Raw genomic sequence first — 21397 nt, 5'->3', positions numbered from 1 at the left:
TTCCTTTCTCTTTCAATCATTTGGCTGTGTCACAGTACATTTAAAAAATACTAAATAGAGTTGAGTTTAATAATGTTCCATAAATGTATGACTGCATCTCCAATGATCCATCAGTTAAGCTACTGAAGTTCGCAGATGACACAACAGTGATTGGTCTCATTCGAGACAATGACGAATCCGCATATAGACGAGAGGTCAAACGACTAGCCTTGTGGTGCAACCAAAACAATCTGGAACTGAACACACTCAAAACCGTAGAAATGGTGGTAGACTTTAGGAAAAACCCTTCCATACTTCCACCTCTCACAATACTTGACAACACAGTATCAACAGTAGAAACCTTCAAATTTCTGGGTTCTATCATATCGCAAGATCTCAAATGGACAGCTAACATCAAAAACATCATTAAAAAAGGACAACAAAGAATGTTCTTTCTGCGCCAACTCAGTAAGCTCAAACTGCCCAAGGAGCTGCTGATCCAATTCTACAGAGGAATTATTGAGTCTGTCATTTGCACCTCTATAACTGTCTGGTTCGGTTCTGCAACCCAACAAGAAAAACACAGACTTCAGAGGATAATTAGAACTGCAGAAAAGATAATTGCTACCAACTTGCCTTCCATTGAGGACCTGTATACTGCACGAATCAAGAAGAGGGCCGTGAAAATATTTGCAGATCCCTCGCATCCTGGACATAAACTGTTTCAACTCCTACCCTCAAAACGACGCTATAGAGCACTGCACACCAGAACAACTAGACACAAGAACAGTTTTTTCCCGAAGGCCATCACTCTGCTAAACAAATAATTCCCTCAACACTGTCAGACTATTTACTGAATCTGCACTACTATTAATCGTTTCATAGTTCCCATCACCAATCTCTTTCCACTTATGACTGTATGACTATAACTTGTTGCTGGCAATCCTTATGATTTATATTGATATATTGATCATCAATTGTGTTGTAAATGTTGTACCTTGATGAACGTATCTTTTCTTTTATGTACACTGAGAGCATATGCACCAAGACAAATTCCTTGTGTGTCCAATCACACTTGGCCAATAAAAAATTCTATTCTATTCTATTCTATTCTATTCTAAATATACCTGATTTAGAAAACAGGAGGAACCAATTAAGAGTCTCTTGTGTTTTCAAGTTTTGTGAAATAATTCTAAATTCAGCCAATTCAATGGATGATTTGTACTGCTTTCTAGTTTAGTACATTGTGTGAAGGGGGCATAAAAACGAATTACCCCTCAATGAAGAGTCAAGGGCTACGAAGAAAACAAGCGGGAGCAGTTTGCGTCATCTTAGAGGAGGAACTGGAGGAGGAGTTTGAGAAAAAGACTAGACGCCGCGTTTGCTTTCCTCTGAGTTGCTCGTTTGTTTGTGTGCGTGCGTTTATGGCTGACCCAAACCCGAGTCCACTGGCTCGTGTGATATTGCAGCAGTGTCTGCACGCGCAGCTGCAAGTGAAGCCTGCTGAGCCAGATTCCGAAGCCAGATGGGTAGAGGTAATATTAGCATTGCAAATCTTGCGGGTTGATGGTCAAATTCTCTTCGCTTTGCTGCATGCTTGTATCACTCTCGTCGCAACTCCCCTACAGACCGGTCTCCGAGATTCGCAGAGATCCGGAGTTCCCATCTCTATCTACAACACCGCAGATTAGATTTTCATATTTATGTAATCTGCCTTCCTGAAAGGAACAGGAACTCATAATGTGCATTATTGCAGTAATCCGTAACGAATTTTTAATAATACGGAAGTACTTCACCTGGTTATTAACATACCTGCCCTCTGGTGCCCAAACTAACTTACTAGAAATATTTCCGGCACTGAAAAAAATACTTAATAGTTTAGGATTTTACCGCATGTGAAAATTCGCTTGCTTTGACTAGTGTGACATCTACTGACATAACGCACATCTCTTCTGCAGCTTGTACTAAACCCACTAAATGATATTTATTTTCAAAAATATGTAGGCACCTTCCGATTTTTCTTATGCTGTTGATAGAACGGCAGCCATATGTCTATTCTGAATATATTTCAAAATACGTGTAAAAATTTGATACAGGTCTTCAGGACATCTAGAACATAAAAATATTTAAAACTTTCGTCACTAAAATATATTTCTAAATGTGTAATATTTGGAATTTCAATAGGGAAGTCTTCTAATTAGTCTAGCATAAACTCTTCAAGAGTTTCCTTCGTGAAACTTGCTTTTAGCATGCCGAACATTGAAAACAGATATACAAACATTATATCAATGTATTTTGAAATAAATTATTTTTCCTGAATACTCAGTAAGAAATCAAGCTTCATTTAACTTGGTAAATCTTATCTGTTAATTAATTAATTATCAGCAAATTAATTAATTTAATTTGTTAATTTGCTGTTAATTAATTAATTACCAGCAAATGCTCAGTCTTACATATTGGAAAAAAGAACCCTAACATCAAGTACAAACTTAATGGACATTACCTAACTGATGACCCCCACCCTGTCAAAGATCTTGGAGTTCTCATATCAAATGACCTTAATGCCAAAGCCCACTGCAACTACATAGCAAAAAAGGCCCTAAGAGTTGTAAACCTAATTTTACGCAGCTTCTTTTCTAAAAACTCTACACTACTAACTAGAGCATACAAAACATTTGCCAGACCTATTCTTGAATACAGCTCATCCGTCTGGAACCCATACCACATCTCTGACATAAATACAATAGAACGAGTCCAGAAATATTTCACTAGAAAAGTTCTTCACTCCTCTGAAAACAACAAAATACCTTATACCAACAGACTTGAAATCCTGGGATTAGAAAATTTACAACTCCGTCGACTTTAAAGGAAATAAATAAAGGTTATTCTTTTATAAATTGTAACAAATGTAATACCAAAATGTGAGACTATTTGTGTCTGACTATGCAAAGTGACTACAATTGGTAATGTAATCAATTGTGGAGACAATGTATTATGACTTGATAAGAGTTCCCCAGAGACAGAAACTTACACCTGAGCCAAAAATCCTATCAGGAGACAGGAACATCGGCCCAAGGTGAAAATTATAAGTAAATAAGAAAAGATATCAGAGAATGGATGGAAATTGCCAAGATGACCCTTAAAGGTGTAAAACAACTAAAAGGACAAAGTGGGTAAGGGGGGAATTTCTTAGGCGTGGCGTGCATTGTGTAGGAGTATAAAATGTGTAGCTTGAAAACTGCTTCTTGCGCTCTTTGAACTCAATCCAATTGGGAAGAGTCTAAGAGGCCGCGCTTGCAACCGCTTTTTTTATTTTATTTTATTTTCATATTTTTTACAATAAATCTTTGATTTTGATAATCAGACTTGTCTTGGAGTTGTGAATATCAAATTTGGGTTTTAAATCTCACAATCTTGGCGCCCAGTGTGGGGCTCAAAGAATCTCTAGGGGATGCTGTTCTCAGTAAAATCCAGGAGCGCGCCAGTTGTTTTCAACTGCCTGGAGTTGCCTGAGATCTAGTTTCCCATTGCGGGTTCCGAGCCAAAATAAATTAACAACTCTGATTTACAAAATCAAAGAATAGGAAAGAGAAAGAAAGTCAACAACAGAGGTCCAGGACGACCAAGTAATCCTAGTGCACAGGTCCCAGGTAGGAAACTTTTGCCCCGAAGGAGGGAAACATGCAATTGTACCTGGGTGGTCAGGAGAGCGATTATGGGAGGTTTCTGCGATAATGGCAGTGTGTGTGTGTTGGACTGTGTTCTGGGAACACTGGTAAGTCCAGAGCGAGTGAGGACCTGAAAGGTTGCGTTTCCTTAACTCCTGCGAGGGGGAAGGCCAGCCTGAAGGGAAGCGAATTGGTGTTGTGGATTTTGAGTGGCCATAAGATCGAGAACCTCAGGGAACCATAGTCAGGAAAACTCTCAAGAGTCTAAGTAATTGTTGTTGTAAAAACAGTTGTTGTTGTTGTAAAGCAAATAATAAGAAAGTAACTGTAAAACTAACAAATAGGGAGGTAGAAATCCCTTCCAATAGTCTTTTAGGACAGCTGCTAAGGGAGATGTGCAAACTAGATAGAGAAGAGTCTGGATCTTTAAAAATAAGCCAGCGCTGGCTGGGAGATTCAAGCTAGAATCAGAAGGGACAGAACATCCTCAGGGCAAAAACAATTAGCAACAATCCAGTGCTTGAGGAGATAGAACAATGGATGTAACTTTGAGTAAAAGTGAGAAGTTCACTGAAACAATTAAGAAGAACCCCAAATTGTAAATAGTCTTTTAGGGAAAAATACTTAAGAGGTTGGGGAAGCCCCTCCATACAGTAAGATGATTTAGAAGCTCGGGCTGACCAAAGAAGATATGGTTAGTTTATGTTTTATGTAATTTGACTTGAACAATTTGATGTGATTTCTGTTAAAATTCTTAGATGTGCATGTAGAATTGAATGGGATTGAATTGATTGTGATATGTTTGGCTGGCCAGCAAATTAAGTAAATTTTTCAGCTTGGGCTTAAAGCTGTGGGAAACTGGCAGTGGTTAGGGCCCAAAATCACATTTTTGATTAAAACCACTTCCTGAGTTTTCCCACCGCTTGAGGAACGAGCTACAGATTGACCTAGATGGAGGATGAAACCCTCTGATAATAGTACACAAAATTATTTAGCAAATGGAGCTCATTGGTTTGTGAAAAAGCTCCCTGAAATAATGGTAATGTTTGTTTTTCATGAAAGGGGATTTTTGCATGTGAAATTGGTTTACACAAGCAGTTTGATTGCAGTGCAAATGTGAGTATGTTGAGGGTAAAAGTTGGTGTGAATGTACTTTAATTCTCTTTAGTATAAAGAAACAGTAAGTTGCAAGGAAAAGAAATGAGAAAGATCCCATGGAAAATATGGGAAAAATGTGTGATTTACTAAAGCTAGAAAGAGAAGGAGAAACGGAGAAAATTATTTTGTTGAGAGACTGCTGAATGGAGGAAAGGGGTGAGATTTCTGTGCAGTGTTTTAAACATTTTTTCCTTTCGCTGGTTGTTACTTTTCTTTCTCTTACTCAAGGACCTTCTTGCCTTAGAGGTGAGAGAGAAGTAGGAAAGGGAGGGGGAGTGAGGCTTTTCTGCTCCTTTTAACCATTTTTTTTCTCTTACATCCCCCCCACTCTGTTGAGCCTGTCTGCGAAAGGTGGGGCAAATGGGAGACCTGCTTGTGCAGCCTTGCCTCTCATTGTTTTGGTCTCTTTCATCTGCATATAAAAGCTATGCAGATATATTTTCTTTTCTGCTCTGAATACAATTTTGATTTTATTTTCTTTTGGAAATTTTTGTTTAGAATGCTTAATTAAACCTATATATAAAAGAAATTATTTTGAAAGACTTTGCTTATATTTGCAAATGTTTTAACCTATTCAATGAGAATATGCTTCCATCTGAATGGAATCTGAATCTGACTCACATTTTACTTAAAACAGATAATAGATACTAAAGTTTGGCCCGAATATATTTCAGAGCATTGATCCAAAATACCTCGTTTAGATTTTGTGTTTTCTTTTTTGAAGCTGTTTTTTTTTTAACTTCTAATGTCTGTGTGTGGGATACTCTGATTTTGAATGCTTAGGTACTCCATTCTAAGGCATTATTTGTTAGCAGCATATAGTTGTTGCCCTTTTAGGAATTGTTTCAAACATGAGTTAGCAATTACAATATGTAGAAAGAAAGATAAAATACTTAGGATCTTACATTAATCAAAATACATTTGATTAATGTAAGAACTACAAAAATAACACCTGAAGGAGTTGAGGATTAGATCTTGAACATCATTTTGTTGGGGTAGTTGTATTATAGTCTAAGGTTAAATTTGGTTTAATGGATTTTCCCTTGGGAGAAAGAGCTAATTTGTTTATAGAGGGATCCTCCCAAGTGGGAGAAGGGGGACAAAAGTAATGGATATGCAATAGTAGAAGGGAGAGAGGATGTTTTGATGGAAGCCAGAAGTTGATCTGCATAGACATAGCTGACTTGGAAGCCAGGAAGGCAGTGGTAGGAGGAATGTTATGAGACGGAGTTAGAGAAAGTAGGACTGGATGGAAGGCAGATGTTGGAAACTTATGAATGTTGTACATGGTAGCAACGGTAAGGAAGTGATAGAGGGAAATCTGAAACCCCAGCTAGCTATCACAGGGAACCTTCAGACAGGGAAGGAATAAAGGAATGCAAGGGTAGAATCAAGTGATAATGGGAAGAAGACATGGTGGGGCAGGGAGAACAGAGTTTAAGACTGCCTGATCAGAAGAAGGGAGGCATAAGTGTACAATATGATGGTAGAAGATGAAAGTCAATAGTAGTGGTGTCAGGGGCGATTCCTTTTTGGATTCCACGGAGATCCCATGATAAATTTAGTAGTGGGACCTAAGGAAGAGGAAGTGGTGTTTTTAATTGACACCGGGCAGTGTGCTTTGATATCAGTATTAACTGCAGAGATGAGATTAAGTGGACAAAGCATTAGAATACACAATTAGTGAAGGAGTAGGAAAATCACTCCTGATAGAATAGAAGAGGTGGCATCTCAGCCTCTATCTAAAACAAGCAAGAACTAAGGAAATTATTAGGTTTGGTTGGATACTGCAGACTCTGGATTGATTGATGGGTATGCTGATCTCACCAAATCGGTATGCAAAGTTAATGCAATCTGAACCTTGGAATTTGAAATGGGAGGATACGAAAGAAAGCTTTGAAAATTTGAAACAAGCTTTAACCAAGGCTCCTGTATTAAGTTTACCAAATTTGGAAAAACCATTTCATCTATTTGTAAACACAGAGAATGGAATTGCACAAGAGGTGTTGGCTCAGGACTGGGCAGGACAAAAGAAGCCTGTGGCATTCTTGTCAAAAATAATGGATCCAATAATAAGGGGATGGCCAATATGTATTCAAGCAATTGCTGCTACCGCAATATTGGTCTAAGAAAGTAGGAAATTGACCTTTGGGAGAGCCCTCATTGTGAGCACCCCATCTAAAATATGATGCAGCAGACAGACTGGGTTTTAATTACAGATCACAATTTGAATCCAGCATAGTTCTTAGCCAACACCAGATCAATGGATCAGTATGGGTTAGAAAATTATTGTTCTGAAGTAATGAACTTACAAACTAAAATAAGGCCTGAATTGGAGGAAAAACCCCTGGAGAAAGGAGATAAACTGGCATACTAAAGAGATCCTGGAAGCAGGGGGTTTGCCTCAAAATTGATCTGCTTAAACTTGTGAATTGTATGCACTAAATCAAACTCTTATGTATTTTGGAGGGGAAAATTGGGACAATATACACAGATTCCAGATGTGCATTTGAGATAGTATATGCCTTTGGCCAAATATAATAATAATAACAATAAGGGAAAGTGGTTCCTCCCAGATGGGAGGCAAGTAATAAGTAAACCAATAGCACCAAAATAAATAGAAAAACTTAATGAAGGGACTCATTGGGGAATTCAAGCTATTGTAGATGAACTTTTAAAATGCTATGGTTGTATTGGAATTTATCCTGTAGCAAAGTCAATTATAGACAGATATTTAATGTATTCAAGTGGATTTTCCAGAATTACCAAAAGTGGGGAGAGTAAAATATTTATTGGTCATAGTGGACCACCTCACAGGATGGGTTGAAGATTTTCCCTGCAGTAATGCTACAGCAGCAGTGGTGTCAAGAGTTTTGTTACACTCAACCTAGAAAGAATATTGGATTATCACCATATGAATTGTTGTTTGGAGTAGCTTTCAATCCAGGAAGCATATGCATGGATTCCCTGAAAACCAGAGACAAAGTGTTGAAACAACATGTGCATAAACTGTCCAGATATTTTGATTTTCTTAGGAAAAAGGACTATTGGCTCGAACACCACCTTTGGAGTTTCCAGTCCACAAATTCCACCACAGTGATTGGGTGCTGATCTGGAGCTGGAAGGAGGAAAAGTTAACCCCGAAGTGGGAGGGACCATTCCAAGTACTACTCACTTCCGAAACTGCAGTCCAGACAGCCGAGAAGGGTTGGACTCACTACACTCGAGTGAAAGGACCCGTGCCAGCCCCAGAGAGGTGGGAGGTGGAGTCTCACCAAGGAGACCCACTCAAGACAAAGTTCAAAGGACTTAATGTACCAATAGTCAATCTTCTTGAAAGAAGGAGGGGTAATAGAGGCATAAGGATCAAAACTTTGCAAATTTTTCTATCAAGAACTGTATTGTTGTTTATATTTCTGCCTCAACCAAAAGAAACAAAGAGTGAGAAAATCCACTATCTCCTGGATGTGCTGGTTTTGCAGGTGCCTTTGTGGGTATTGTTGTTGTTCTCACTGTATTGATTGTGTTCTGTGTACAGGGTGTAAAATAGAGTGTGATATTAAGATCATAGTAGATGTATTGGCACATTACAAGGTAGTACGTGTGGGAAAGCCGTCTTATTATACTCTTAAAACCTGCCCAACCATTAGAGCCATGCGTAAAAATGACAAAGAGAGAGGGGAAGATTGAGAACACAATGATATACCACACTATGATTCCTGATTGTTTGCAAACTGACTTAACAGATTGCATACAAAATGAAATTTAATACAGAACAAGGAATCCAATATAAAGAATTTGGAATAGGAATAGACGGAACCGGAAAGGATCCATGGGGGTGGCTAGTATTAAAAATAGAAACAACCAAGGTAAAATCAATACAAAAGTATCTTTTGGTCATATTACCAGGAATTTGAGAAATTAGAATTACCTGAATTTCCTAAGAAAGCAGTGAATATGTTTGTGCAACTGGCTGAAGAAATTGCTAAAACTTTAATCGTAAGTAATTGTTTTGTGTGTGGAGGAACAAATATGGGAGAACAATGGCCATGGGAAGCTCAAGAATTGAAACATGATATTGTGATAAATATGTGGAAAAATAAAACTCTCAATTTCACAAAAGGAAAAGAGGGGACCTGGGCATTAACTACGAATTTAGTAGGGAAAGTATGTTATGAAAGAAAAAGGAAAAATAGGAGAATAGCAGTAGGGGACATGATTTGCTTGACTGTATGGAGCAATAACAGTTGGTGGGGGGAAAGTGGAATATCAAAGGAGGAGATATTAAGTGAAATAACTGAGATGGCTTATTTAAAGGATCCTGAAAACGACACCCTGGACTGGGTAGCCCCGGAAGGTATGTATTGGATATGTGGAAAATATGCCTATGGGTATCTACCCAAGGGGTGGTATGGATCTTGCATCCTAGGAATAATAAAGCCAAGTTTTTTCTCCTCCCCATTGAACAGAAACAATTGCTAGGACTAACTGTGTATGATGATTTATCAGATAAAGTCCGAGCAAAAAGAGCCATACAACCAAGCGATATAAAAATCGGAAGTTGGAAGGGTGATGATTGGACTCCAGAGAGGATCATCCACTATTATGGACCTGCTAGATGGGTGGAAGATGGCACTTTAGGTACCAGAGAGCCCATTTAAACAGGGTAATTTGGCTGCAAGCAGTGCTCGAAGTAATTAATTTGAGTAATTGCTGCACTGAAATAGATGAGAGTGGAAAGGTAGTAAAGGAAATTACAGATAAGATTAGCTCATGTCCCAGTCCAAACCTGGAGAGGATTGACCTTAGATGGGGTAAATAACTGGTTCGGAGGATGGTTTGCAAATTGGAAAGAATTAGCAAAATTTGCAATATTAGGATTCTTGGCTATTATGTTTTTACCATGTTTGATTCCTCTCATACAAATGATGATAAAACTAATAATGAAAAGCATGACTTTAATAACAACTTCAATAGAAAGTGGAAGGAAAGAAACAATGTTAATAATGAAGGTAGGAAAACAGGGGTTGGGGAAAGAAGATTCAGAATATAAAAACTTGCTTCCACAGGAACCTAAAGAAAACATAGGGAGTTATGAATTATTAAAAGTATAAAAGAATAATTAAGGTAGAAGAGAAAAAGAATGGAATTAAAGGAAATAAATAAAGGTTATTCTTTTATAAATTGTAACAAATGTAATACCAAAGTGTGAGACTATTTGTTTGCTGTTTTCTGACTATGCAAAGTGACTACAATTGGTAATGTAATCAATTGTGGAGACAATGTATTATGACTTGATAAGAGTTCCCCAGAGACAGAAACTTACACCTGAGCCAAAAATCCTATCAGGAGACAGGAACATCGGCCCAAGGTGAAAATTATAAGTAAATAAGAAAAGATATCAGAGAATGGACGGAAATTGCCAAGATGACCCTTAAAGGTGTAAAACAACTAAAAGGACAAAGTGGGTAAGGGGGGAATTTCTTAGGCGTGGCGTGCATTGTGTAGGAGTATAAAATGTGTAGCTTGAAAACTGCTTCTTGCGCTCTTTGAACTCAATCCAATTGGGAAGAGTCTAAGAGGCCGCGCTTGCAACCGCTTTTTTTATTTTATTTTATTTTCATATTTTTTTACAATAAATCTTTGATTTTGTTAATCAGACTTGTCTTGGAGTTGTGAATATCAAATTTGGGTTTTAAATCTCACAACTTCGACATGACCTGTGTTTAACACACAAAATCATCTATTGCAATATCCTTCCTATAAAAGACTACTTCAGCTTCAATCGCAATATTACAAGAGCAAAAAATAGATTCAAGCTAAATGTCAACCGCTTCAAACTTGATTGCAGAAAATATGACTTCTGTAACAGAGTTGTTAATGCTTGGAACTCATTACCTGACTCCATAGTCTCTACTCAAAATCCCAAAATCTTCAACCAAAAACTGTCTACTATTGACCTCACCCCATTCCTAAAAGGACTATAAGGGACATGCATAAGAGCACAATAGTGCCTACCGTTCCTGTCCTATTGTTCCCTTCATTATATCAAATTAATATAGTTGATGCATATTTTTTATTTATATATTTTCTTCAAGACATGTTGTTTTATCTATGACAATTGTTTGTGTATACTGTTGTGACAAAAGAAATTTTAAAAAATTGAAATTTGTAGGATTGTAGAGTTGTACTATTTGGACTCAGAATATTGTTTTTAAATTACATTAAAAGTAAATCACGCTATCCAAATCAATCAATTCATATGTAACAATACTTCAATATATCTTTGTCATTTTATATAGATCCACCGTGGTCTTATTATCTATGTATGTTTCTTCAAAGGGGCCAGTGAAGATATTATTCCCAAAATGGGTAGGTTTTTCAGATAAATTATTCTTAGAACTAGTGATTATTTACAGTGTTTATTGTGTTTGTGCTCAAACAAAAGTTTGTTCTGTAACCACAACAGACATTTCCTTCTAAACTGCACTTGTACATACAGTATGTCCAGTTCTTGTTAATAGGCAGCAAACATTAATAAAATTCTTATATTTATGTTTATACCTAAGTATCATTTATATGTAATTTTTTTTAACAAAAAATCTTTTCGGGTTTGTTTTGGAAATAAACAAGGGAAGTGGCACAAAATCAACATTTTATTTATTTTTATTTGTTTATTTATTACAGTTTTATGCCGCCCATCTGTCAGGTGATTCTCAGCTGCTTACAGGTTATAAAACAAGAAGAAAAAATAATTAAAACATTAAAACTGCACAGATTAGGTTTTTTAAAACTATACTAAAACTAGAACTAAGAAATCAATGGGACGGGGATGAGATTTTCTTACGTCATCAACTACTTCTAGCAGTTTATTTTGCTGTACTGTACAATTACTGTACATCCTCTTCTAAAAGTACAGATAAGGCCAAAATCCTTTGTTGCTTCTGAGGCCCTATATCTAATATTGTATATGAGTCAGTTAAATCATCAGCAAATACTTTCCATCCAGAAGCACCAGAAGCAGGTTAGCTTTGTAGGTACTACCAACACAGATACAGCAGACAGCTAAATCATAGGCACACAACTTACTTACCAGTGCCAGAGAACTCGGCAAACCTGAGCTAGTCTAGTTTTCACTATATCCAAGCCTCCAGAAGTTAGACAAGTACCTCATTCTGTTTTATCTTTTTATAGTTTTTAAATTATTGTTTTAACAAAATCAGTTCCTACATAATAAATTAAATTAATTAATCTGTAATTAAATACATAGGAAGTAGTCTTTAGAAACAGTTTAGTTGGACCTTACTTCAACTAGTAAATAAATATTGAGAATGGCATCTCAATATTACAGAAAGTTGTTTGAAGTCATGGGGCTTACTGTTTGCTGGATGGAAACTTTTAGAAAGAACAGTTCTCTAAGTCATCTAGTTGAAGTTTAATCATTTCCTTGCTCCAAATATTTTTAGACTTTGTGTAGAAAAATAAATGCTTCAAGGAGCCAGTAGAGGGAACTAGCATATAGATAAATGTTTTATTTTAGTTGGTATAGGAAACATCACAGTACTCGCATTTCAATTTATACAGTATTTGATGATTAAGAACTGGTGCATGAATGTTTTCATTTTTCCCCCTCCCCATTCTTTCCTTTATCATGTTTTTTAGACTATGTGAGCAGGGTCTGTATTATTTTACTAATCTACAAGTGGGTTCTTTTAAGGCAGGGGTGTCCAAACTTGGCCCCTTGAAGAGTGGTGGACTTCAACTCCCAGAATTCCCCAGCCAGCATGAGCTATAAATATGAGCAAGTTGTTGGCTGGGGAATTCTGGGAGTTGAAGTCCACCACTCTTCAAGGGGCCAAGTTTGGACATCCCTGTTTTAAGGGTTTTTCATACTAAAAACGAATAAATGTATTTCATAAATGTATAAATGTGTTCAATAAATAAAGGTAATTTAAACATGGGTTATTGATAATGTATGATGTGTTTGAACCTACTAATCAAGTATTTTCCCCTATTTTTTGCAGTCAATACAATCCTGAATGTGAAATTAAGTGAATGCGAAGATGGCAAATACGTGTCTGTTTTGGATTTGCCAGGCAGCATACTTGTAATACCACAAGCCACACTGGGTGGTAAATTGAAAGGAAGAAGAATGCAATATCATGCCAACATTGAAAAAGAAATTGGGCTAGAACTCTATTCCCAGTTTGTGATTCAATGTGAAAAGGAACTGGCTGCTAATGTCAAATGTGCAGAAGCTGGTGTAGTCCTGAAGCATGGCACATATGGAAACCGACAAGTATTAAGAGTAGATACAAATGGACCTTTCACCCATCAGATTGAGTTTTGAGACATGTGCTACAGGTAACAATATCTTTAATCTGATGCTAATGTTTGTATGTAAAGAAAATAGAAATCTCCACCAGTAACTTTAGGTCCATATTAATATATTTATTTTTAGCTACATTATCTCATATTTCATATTTATCATAGTTTGAAAACAAACAATAATTCTATCATGGAAAACAAAAACCTTCAACAGAAGAAACTTTTGTTTTGGTCCATGAATCTTTTCAGCCAACTCTTAATCTATATAGTTTCTTTTCTGCCCAAACTCATACTTATACACATATATAGACATACAGTATGTCACAAAAATAAGTACACCCCCTCACATTTTGTAAATATTTAAGTATATCTTTTCATGTGATAGCACTGAAGAAATGACAGTTGGCTACAATGTGAAGTAGTGAATATACAGCTTGTATAACAGTGTAAATGTGTTATCCCCTCAAAATAACGCAACACACAGCCATTAATGTTTAAACTGCTGGCAACAAAAGTGAGTACATTCGTAAGTGATAATGTCCAAATGGGGCTCCAAGTGTCAATATTTTGTGTGGCTACCATTATTTTCTAGCACTGCCTTAACTCTCTTAGACATAGAGTTCACAAGTTGCCACTGGAGTCCTCTTCCACTCCTCCCTGACGTCACGGAGCTGGTAGATGTTAGAGACCTTGCCCACATCCACTTACGTTTCAGAATGCGACACAGATACTCAATAGGTCATGTCTCCAGATCTAAACCTTATTGAGACATGCTTGGCCAGTCCATCATCTTTACCCTTAGCTTCTTTAGCAAGGCAGTGATCGTTTTGGAGGTGTGTTTGGGGTCGTTATCATGTTGGAATACTGCACTGCGGCGCAGTCTACAAAGGGAGAGGATCATGCTCTGCTTCAATATGTCAAAGTACATGTTGGCATTCATGGTTCCCTGAATGAACTGTAACTGTCCAGTGCTGGCAGCACTCATGCAGCCCCAAACCATGACTACCATGCTTGACTGTAGGCAAGACACACTTGTCTTTGTACTCTTTACCTGATTGCCGCAACACACACTTGACACCAACTGAATCAAATAAGTTTATCTTGCTCTCATCAGACCACAGGACATGGTTCCAGGAATCCATGTCCTAAGTCTGCTTGTCTGCTTGTCTGCAGCAAACAGTTTGCAAGCTTTCTTGTGCATCATCTTTAGAAGACGCTTCCTGCTGGGACAACAGCCCTGCAGACCAATTTGATGCAATGTGTGGTATATGGTCTGAGCACTGACAGGCTGACCCCCTGATGTGGTCCGGCAGCAGCCTGCGGAGCTGGCCTGGATGAGGGCTCTGCGTCAGAGACAGAGATGGGGTCAGGGCCATCTGGGAGCGATGCGCGGACTCCGGAGCCTCCAGAGGCGGACAGCAGAGAGGCAGAGGAACAGGAGGAACCTGTTCCTAGTGCACGCATGCAAAGAGCTGCCAGAAGGCCGCGGTGTGGCTCAGGCTGTAAGAAGCCTGTTATTAAAACACAGCTGCCTGCAATTACTGCAGGTTCTAGTCCCACCAGGTCCAAGGTTGACTCAGCCTTCCATCCTTTATAAGGTAGGTAAAATAAGGACCCAGATTGTTGGGGGGGCAATAGGTTGACTTTGTAAATATACAAATAGAATGAGACTATTGCCTTACACACTGTAAGCCGCCCTGAGTCTTCGGAGAAGGGCAGGATATAAATGTAAACAACAACAAAAAAAAGAGCAGCTAAAGCAAAAAGGATGACTCGAGAGTAAGGCCAGGAGATGATTGGTCCCTCCCATAAGGCTTAAAAGAGCAGCAGCGGTTCTTGGATGCTTTGTAGGAAAGCAACGTTGCTACAATTGTTTCTTGTCTCCTGTTTCTGAACTTTGTTCTTGCCAAGAAAAGCCTTTGGCAGGGTGCCAAAGAAGACAAAGGTTTGTGATAAGTCTGAAGGACTTTGTTTTGGACTTAATTTGGACTATGCTGAGAATGAAGTAATTCTCAGCTGTTCTAATAAAATATGTTTGTTTAGGACAGATTGTGTCTGGTAATAACTGCTTGGGCATAGGTCACAACACCCCCCACCCCTTCAACCTCTGCAGCAATGCTGGCAGCACTCGTACGTCTATTTCCCAAAGCCAATCTCTGGATATGATGCTGAGCACAGACACTAAACTTCTTTGGTCGACCATGGTGAGGCCTGTTCTGAGTGGAGCCTGTCCTGTTAAACCACTGTATGGTCTTGGCCCCTGTGCTGCAGGTCATTTTCAGGATCTTGGCAATCTCCTTATAGCCTAGGCCATCTTTATGTAGAGCAACAATTGTTTTTTCAGATCCTCAGAGAGTTCATTGCCATGAGATGCCATGTTGAATTTTCAGTGACCAGTATGAGAGAGTGAGAGTGATAACACCAAGTTTAACACACCTGCTCCCCCATCACACCTGAGACCTTGAAACACTAAACGCATCACATGAAATGAGGAAGGGAAAACGGCTACTTGGGCCCCATTTGGACATTATCATTTAGGGGTGCACTCACTTTTGTCGCCAGCAGTTTAGACATTAATGGCTGGGTGTTGCATTATTTTGAGGGGACAGCAAATTTACACTGTTACACAAGCTACTACTTTACATTGTAGTCAGTGTTGTCACATGAAAAGATATACTTAAATATTTAGAAAATGTGAGCGGATATATTCACTTCTGTGACATACTGTATATACAAGCACACATGCACACTGTATGTACACACAGTCCTATTATCTCTATCCTGCATGCAGGGGTGAAATCTAAAAATTTTCCCTACAGGTTCTGTGGGCATAGCATAATTGGTGGGCGTGGCTTGGTCAGGTGATCAGGTGGGCGTGGTCAATAACAATAATAAAAATCATAAACAAAGTACACAAAACAATAAGAGATACCAAAAACCAACTTTCACATACACACACACAACACAACACAACTGACTCACACACAATGTAAAAGCATCTGCACTTCACCCAAAATGGCCCCTGCAACAAGCAGGAATCTCACACAGCCACAAAAAACTCAGAAACCAACTTTCACACTTGACACACACACAACACAACACAATACAACTGACTCACACACAATGTAAAAGCAGCTGCACTTCACCCAAAATGGCCCCTGCAACAAGCAGGAACCTCACACAGCCACAAAAAGCTCAAAAACCAACTTTCACACTTTACACACACACAACATAACTGACTCACACACACAAAATGCCACATACAGCTTTGTGAGATTTTGTGTGTTTTTGTAGTTAGAGTGAAACTATAGAAACACCAAATCTCTGAAAGCTGCACAAAATTTTTATTATTTTATTTTATTTATATTTTTAGATAAAAGCAGCTAAATTTAAAACTTCCTTAACTTTAAATTGCTGTCTAAAAAAAAACTCCTTAAAAAACCCCAATTAACTATTTTTTAAAGTCCTCCCCCCAGTTACTTACCCAATTGGAGGCAGGCAGATTGAATTGCTCACCGAGGAGATGGATTGCAGGCAGGCAGATTCAGTTGCTAGCTGATGCAACTGATTGCAGCAGCCGAAGGCTTAGCGAGCCCGAAAGAAGCAGCAATTAGGCAAGCGGAAACAAGCCGATTGCGTGGGTCTACAAATATGCACATACCCACACACAGAGAGACTACATACTTCCTATTACCTCTATCCTATCTTCTATTATTATCACAATGTTTATTCTACTCTACACTATTATTATCTATAGATTATGATCTATATCATATATGCATCAATGGTTCCTTCTTACAGAGCCTATTATAACTTTTATTCCCTTTCTCTGGGATTTCTTCTTTTTTTCTACTCTATTAATGGCCAGTAGGTAGAGCTCTTGCATCTTACTAAATTGTGCTTTCTTTTCCTGGGTACTTTCTTTTCCTGGGTACATATTTTTTCTGACTATTCACTGCCTCTGTAGGAAAAACAGAAGGCTGCGATACTTCTCAGTTTACTGGTGGCTGCAGAGCTCCAAAAACACACCTCACCTCCCACACCTGCGTCAAAATTGTTGCTTTATTGGCATCTCTGTTGTGCTGATGTGGGGGAAAGGCTGGAATGGCAGTAGCATAGGTGCTTGCAATTTTGAAGACTGCTCTAGCATAGGCTAGAAAACGGGTGTCAAACTCGCGGCATCACATTGCCGTCACATGATGTTTCGCGAAACGAGTGGGCGTGGCCTACACGTGATGCAACCAGGGCCGCCAGTTTGACACCCCTGGACTAGAAGCTGGGGACCATGAGTTCTATTCCTGTCTTAGGTATGAAAGACCGCTTAATGACTTTGGATCAATCATTCTTTTTCTCTCTAGGAAACAGGCAATGGTAAATCATTTCTGAAATTGTGTCACAAAAACTTGTCCAGGCATTTGCCAGGAATCTCAGAGATGCATGTATGCACACATACATTTTTTTTAATAAATAGGAAAAGGGTAATTAGAATTTTGATTTTGGAAAGTTAAAAACAAAGGGTCCAGATGGATTTGAAAAGATTTTGGAATTGATCATGACCTTACCATAGGAAAATGTTTTTTTTTAATTCTTAAAAACATGGTTGAATGAGACTTTGAATACTACAGGGAACAGAGGGAACTTAATATTAAAATTAAAGAACACTTAAATGTGACTTACTAATACAGAACGAAGCAAAATATTTTAATATTGGATATATTGAAAGATATTTTTGAACCAGGGACCTAGGAGCTAATTTTAAGAGTGTCTGCTCCTTAGATAGTATTAAAAATGGTTTGGAAGAGGAACAGGTTTTGCCTGATAACATTGAGACCTATTTTAAAGTATATTTAGTAACGATAACCTATAAGAATGATATGGGAAAAGATGCCACACTAAACTACAAAGGAAACTTGATGATGTCTTATTAATTAAAAGGAACATACAAATAAACTAAGAGAGTGACCTGGATAATTTTCTTATATTGGATTTACAAAAGAGGCTTATTAAAGTTTTGAAGAATTTTGTTAGAAAGCACAAAGAAAAAAATGAAAAGAACTCACATTCTAAAACATTATTTGAAGATCAAGATTGTTAAAAGTAAGGAATATAAAGTTGGTTTATTCGATGCTTATTAATGTTAAAATAGATACTTTATTATTTCTGGTAATCTTTAATGGACTTCTGCTGATCAGGACTGAAATGACAAGGCTTTAGGGATTTATTAAATATTAAAATTAAAGAACAACACTTTAATTAAATTGTTTATTTAATTACATATCTAATTCCCATATTTAATTCATTTTCCCTTCCATAGAGAAGATACTTTATTGTCTTCTAAGAGAAGGTAATAAATTACTAACATTGTTTATATTTGTGATAAAGTCAATTTATATATTTCTTTTTCATTACATTATTTTTTTCTATTTTCTGCATTTTTTCTTTTTCGAATAGAATAGAATAGAATAGAATAGAATAGAATAGAATAGAATAGAATAGAATAGAATAGAATAGAATAGAATTTATTGGCCAAGTGTGATTGGACACACAATGAATTTGTCTTGGTGCATATGCTCTCAGTGTACACAAAAGAAAAGATACCTTCATCAAGGTACAACATTTACAACACAAATGATGGTCATAGGGTACAATTTAACACTTAATGATAATCATAGGGTACAAATAAGCAATCAGGAACAATCAATATCAATATAAGGATTACCAACAACAAAGTTACAGTCATATAGTCACAAATGGAAAGAGATTGGTGATGGGAACGATGAGAAGATTAATAGTTCTATATTTGTATCTTTATCTTTGCAATTATAATTCTTAATAAACACTTTAATTCTGGAGATTTTTGGAAGGACTTTGGGCAGGATTATGGCGTCTATAGATGCTGGATTGTAGCATGGTTAACCTCTTATCTTCCTAATATGGGCCTAAATTCCACCTCTGTCTCCTTTGTTAATGTCTTCAGTACAGTGGTATAACTTCTGTAGTTCTTGACTTTCAAATGAGTGAATTGAAATAAAATATGATTCTCAAATTGCCTCCCTGCCAATTCTAAAATTGACTCAGGCTACAAAGGAGACCAGGATTTATGTGAATGAAGTTCAGATTTTTAAAAATTGCTTGCTCTTTGGATCATTCTGGAGGTCACAGATTTTACTGGAGAAGTGGTGGCGGCTGTGACAGAAACCCTTTAACCAGCTCTTGAGAATTGCTGCCTTTTGTGAAATTAGAGGCATTGATTCTGAAATTAGAGGCATTCAGTGAAACTCATACACTTGTCATCTGTCATCTGGAATACTACAATTCTTTCTATATAGCCTTAAATCTTTGGCTCACACAGAACCTGTCACACCTATTATAGCACTGATACACCACTGTTAAAAGCGTTGAAATGGTTACTGATTTGTTTCCAAATGTAATTCAAGATGCTAGCTATAATCCATAAATCTGAGGACACAGATTATATTTGAGGCTATTTGAGACAGAATCTGCACATCCAAGGTGTGCAAATGAAATAAACACATTTTGTGAACAGAGGCTCGGTCATATTGTGTTAAAGGATGGAGACATTTTCTGCTGGGTAATAATTCCCTCCTCAAATGCAGTGGCTCTTCCCACAATATGCTGAGTCATGTTTAGCTAGAGTTTTATGAATTTATGATCTATGAACTGATCGCAGGAATTCACATCACAGGTATTCACATCACAGGAATGACATTTAGCTGGTGAGCCTTATGAACGGGATACAGGTTTGAAGCCACGAAGAAATTCAAGCAGGGTGGTGGAATGACTTGCCTTTCAAGTCATAAAAACTGGGCCCGTTTCCAACAGCGCATTGAAGCACAAGCATTTTCTCAGCCCAGCTGGGAAAACGAGAGACCCACAGGACTTGAAAGGCTTGAAAACCAAAGTAAACAGCTTCACTACAGTACTGTCCCAAAAAATAAAATAAAAAGATCAAGCCATTTCCTCAACTTCCGGTTCAGGATAATTGAAATTTTAAAAGATGTGCAGCAGCCACGGTGCTTTGGCCGTGTGAGTGGCTGCAGAGAAGGGGGTCGCGCCGGGAGGAAGGGGGAAAAAAACACCACCGACAGCTTCTCTTTCGGTCTGAGAAAGCAACTTCACAGCTTGGCCGCTTTGGCAGAGGGAGCAGAGCCGCGCTCAGCTGCCGCCGCCGCCGTTCGATGGCTCCGGGGCCGATTAGGCGGCCCTAAACGGCCATCCAAGCGGGGAAGGGGGAGAGGACGAAGGTGGCCCCGCCACCAACTCCTCCTCCTGGCCGAAGGGAGGGTGCGGGTTTCCCCGGGAGAGGCGGAGGCGGAGGGGCGAATTCCGATCCCAGCGCGGTGGCAGCCCGATCAGAACCCCGCCCTGTGCCGCCTGCTTTCCCCCAGCAGCGACTCCCTTGCAGGCCGGTAAGTTTCCCCGAGTTGCCGGAGCTCCTGATTGCCTCCTTTTCCTGGCGCCGGACGGGAGAGGCTGGCCGGGCTCGCCCACTCCGGAGGCGGAGGTGGCTGCAGATGGGTGAGAAGAATCTCTTTCCTTAGGGAGCGTTGGCGGCTGGCAAAAAGCGTGCCGAGCCTGGGGACACGTCAGGAGAGAGAAGCCACATTGGCAACTGAGTTTAACAACCGATGCGGGGGAACGACGGCGGGGCGGCGAGAAGCTCTCCAGGGAAATGATTGTAACCGAAGGTAGGCGCTCATCGAAACTACTCTTATGTGTGAGTGAGACGTAGTCGAGGAAGAGGTGAAAAAAAACACCTAAAAAAAGAGATGTAAAAAAATTAACTTTTTAAAAGACTGTAGATCAAAGCATTTCCAAAGACGGTTTAAATGGAAATAACTTTTTTTCCCCCTAAAAATAAAAACTCTGGGTCTGTGACCCTAGGAAAATACATATTGGAGGAAGTATGAATGGACCTGATACTGTAGTACTGTTTGCAGAATTAACGTATTGTTCTTAAACTATCAGGATGGTTTTTGATTGTTGATCTGTTATGTTTTCTCTCTCTCCTTTTTAGTCTCTTTGATGTTCAAAGTAATCCTTTCTGAATATGGGATAGGATGCTTGTGGTTCTGGGTACCTGTAGGGATGTGAGAGAGAAAATGACGACACACAAGTTACAATGTGATAGCACAAATGCTATGACTTGCAAACTTGCATCTGATGTAAGGATAGAAATATGTTATAGCAGTTGTGTGATGATATAGTGTACATGGCATCATTTTGGAATCCACACTTTGCTG

At 38.5% G+C, this 21397-nt stretch overlaps 1 protein-coding gene across 2 annotated transcripts; it reads left to right on the top strand.

Annotated features, from left to right (window-relative positions):
• Window positions 1-1348: 1348 nt before the first annotated feature.
• On the top strand, window positions 1349-17594 carry DTD2 (D-aminoacyl-tRNA deacylase 2). Of its 2 annotated transcripts, XM_058162229.1 has the most exons (4): window positions 1349-1514; window positions 11108-11177; window positions 12830-13169; window positions 14344-17594. In XM_058162229.1, exons 1-3 carry the CDS (start codon window positions 1404-1406, stop codon window positions 13153-13155), a joined length of 507 nt encoding a protein of 168 aa, XP_058018212.1. In that variant the 5' UTR covers window positions 1349-1403; the 3' UTR covers window positions 13156-13169; window positions 14344-17594. The 2 variants fall into 2 exon arrangements, with proteins under 2 accessions (XP_058018212.1, XP_058018211.1); XM_058162228.1 differs by lacking the exons at window positions 11108-11177; window positions 12830-13169; window positions 14344-17594 and adding an exon at window positions 7841-8674.
• The last annotated feature ends 3803 nt before the right edge of the window (window positions 17595-21397 follow it).

Source organism: Ahaetulla prasina, chromosome 1 (assembly GCF_028640845.1).
Source record: "Ahaetulla prasina isolate Xishuangbanna chromosome 1, ASM2864084v1, whole genome shotgun sequence".
In the NCBI taxonomy this organism is placed as follows: domain Eukaryota; kingdom Metazoa; phylum Chordata; class Lepidosauria; order Squamata; family Colubridae; genus Ahaetulla; species Ahaetulla prasina.
This window is presented reverse-complemented; position numbering and strand designations above follow the sequence as displayed.

What these genes read in the sequence shown, in the direction of transcription:
- DTD2 (XM_058162228.1), top strand. Translation starts at nt 1,404, where the DNA reads ATGGCTGACCCAAACCCGAGTCCACTGGCTCGTGTGATATTGCAGCAG. An exon ending in CCGAAGCCAGATGGGTAGAG is followed by an intron (nt 1,515 to 7,840) that starts GTAATATTAGCA and finishes TGATTTTCTTAG; the next exon opens with GAAAAAGGACTATTGGCTCG.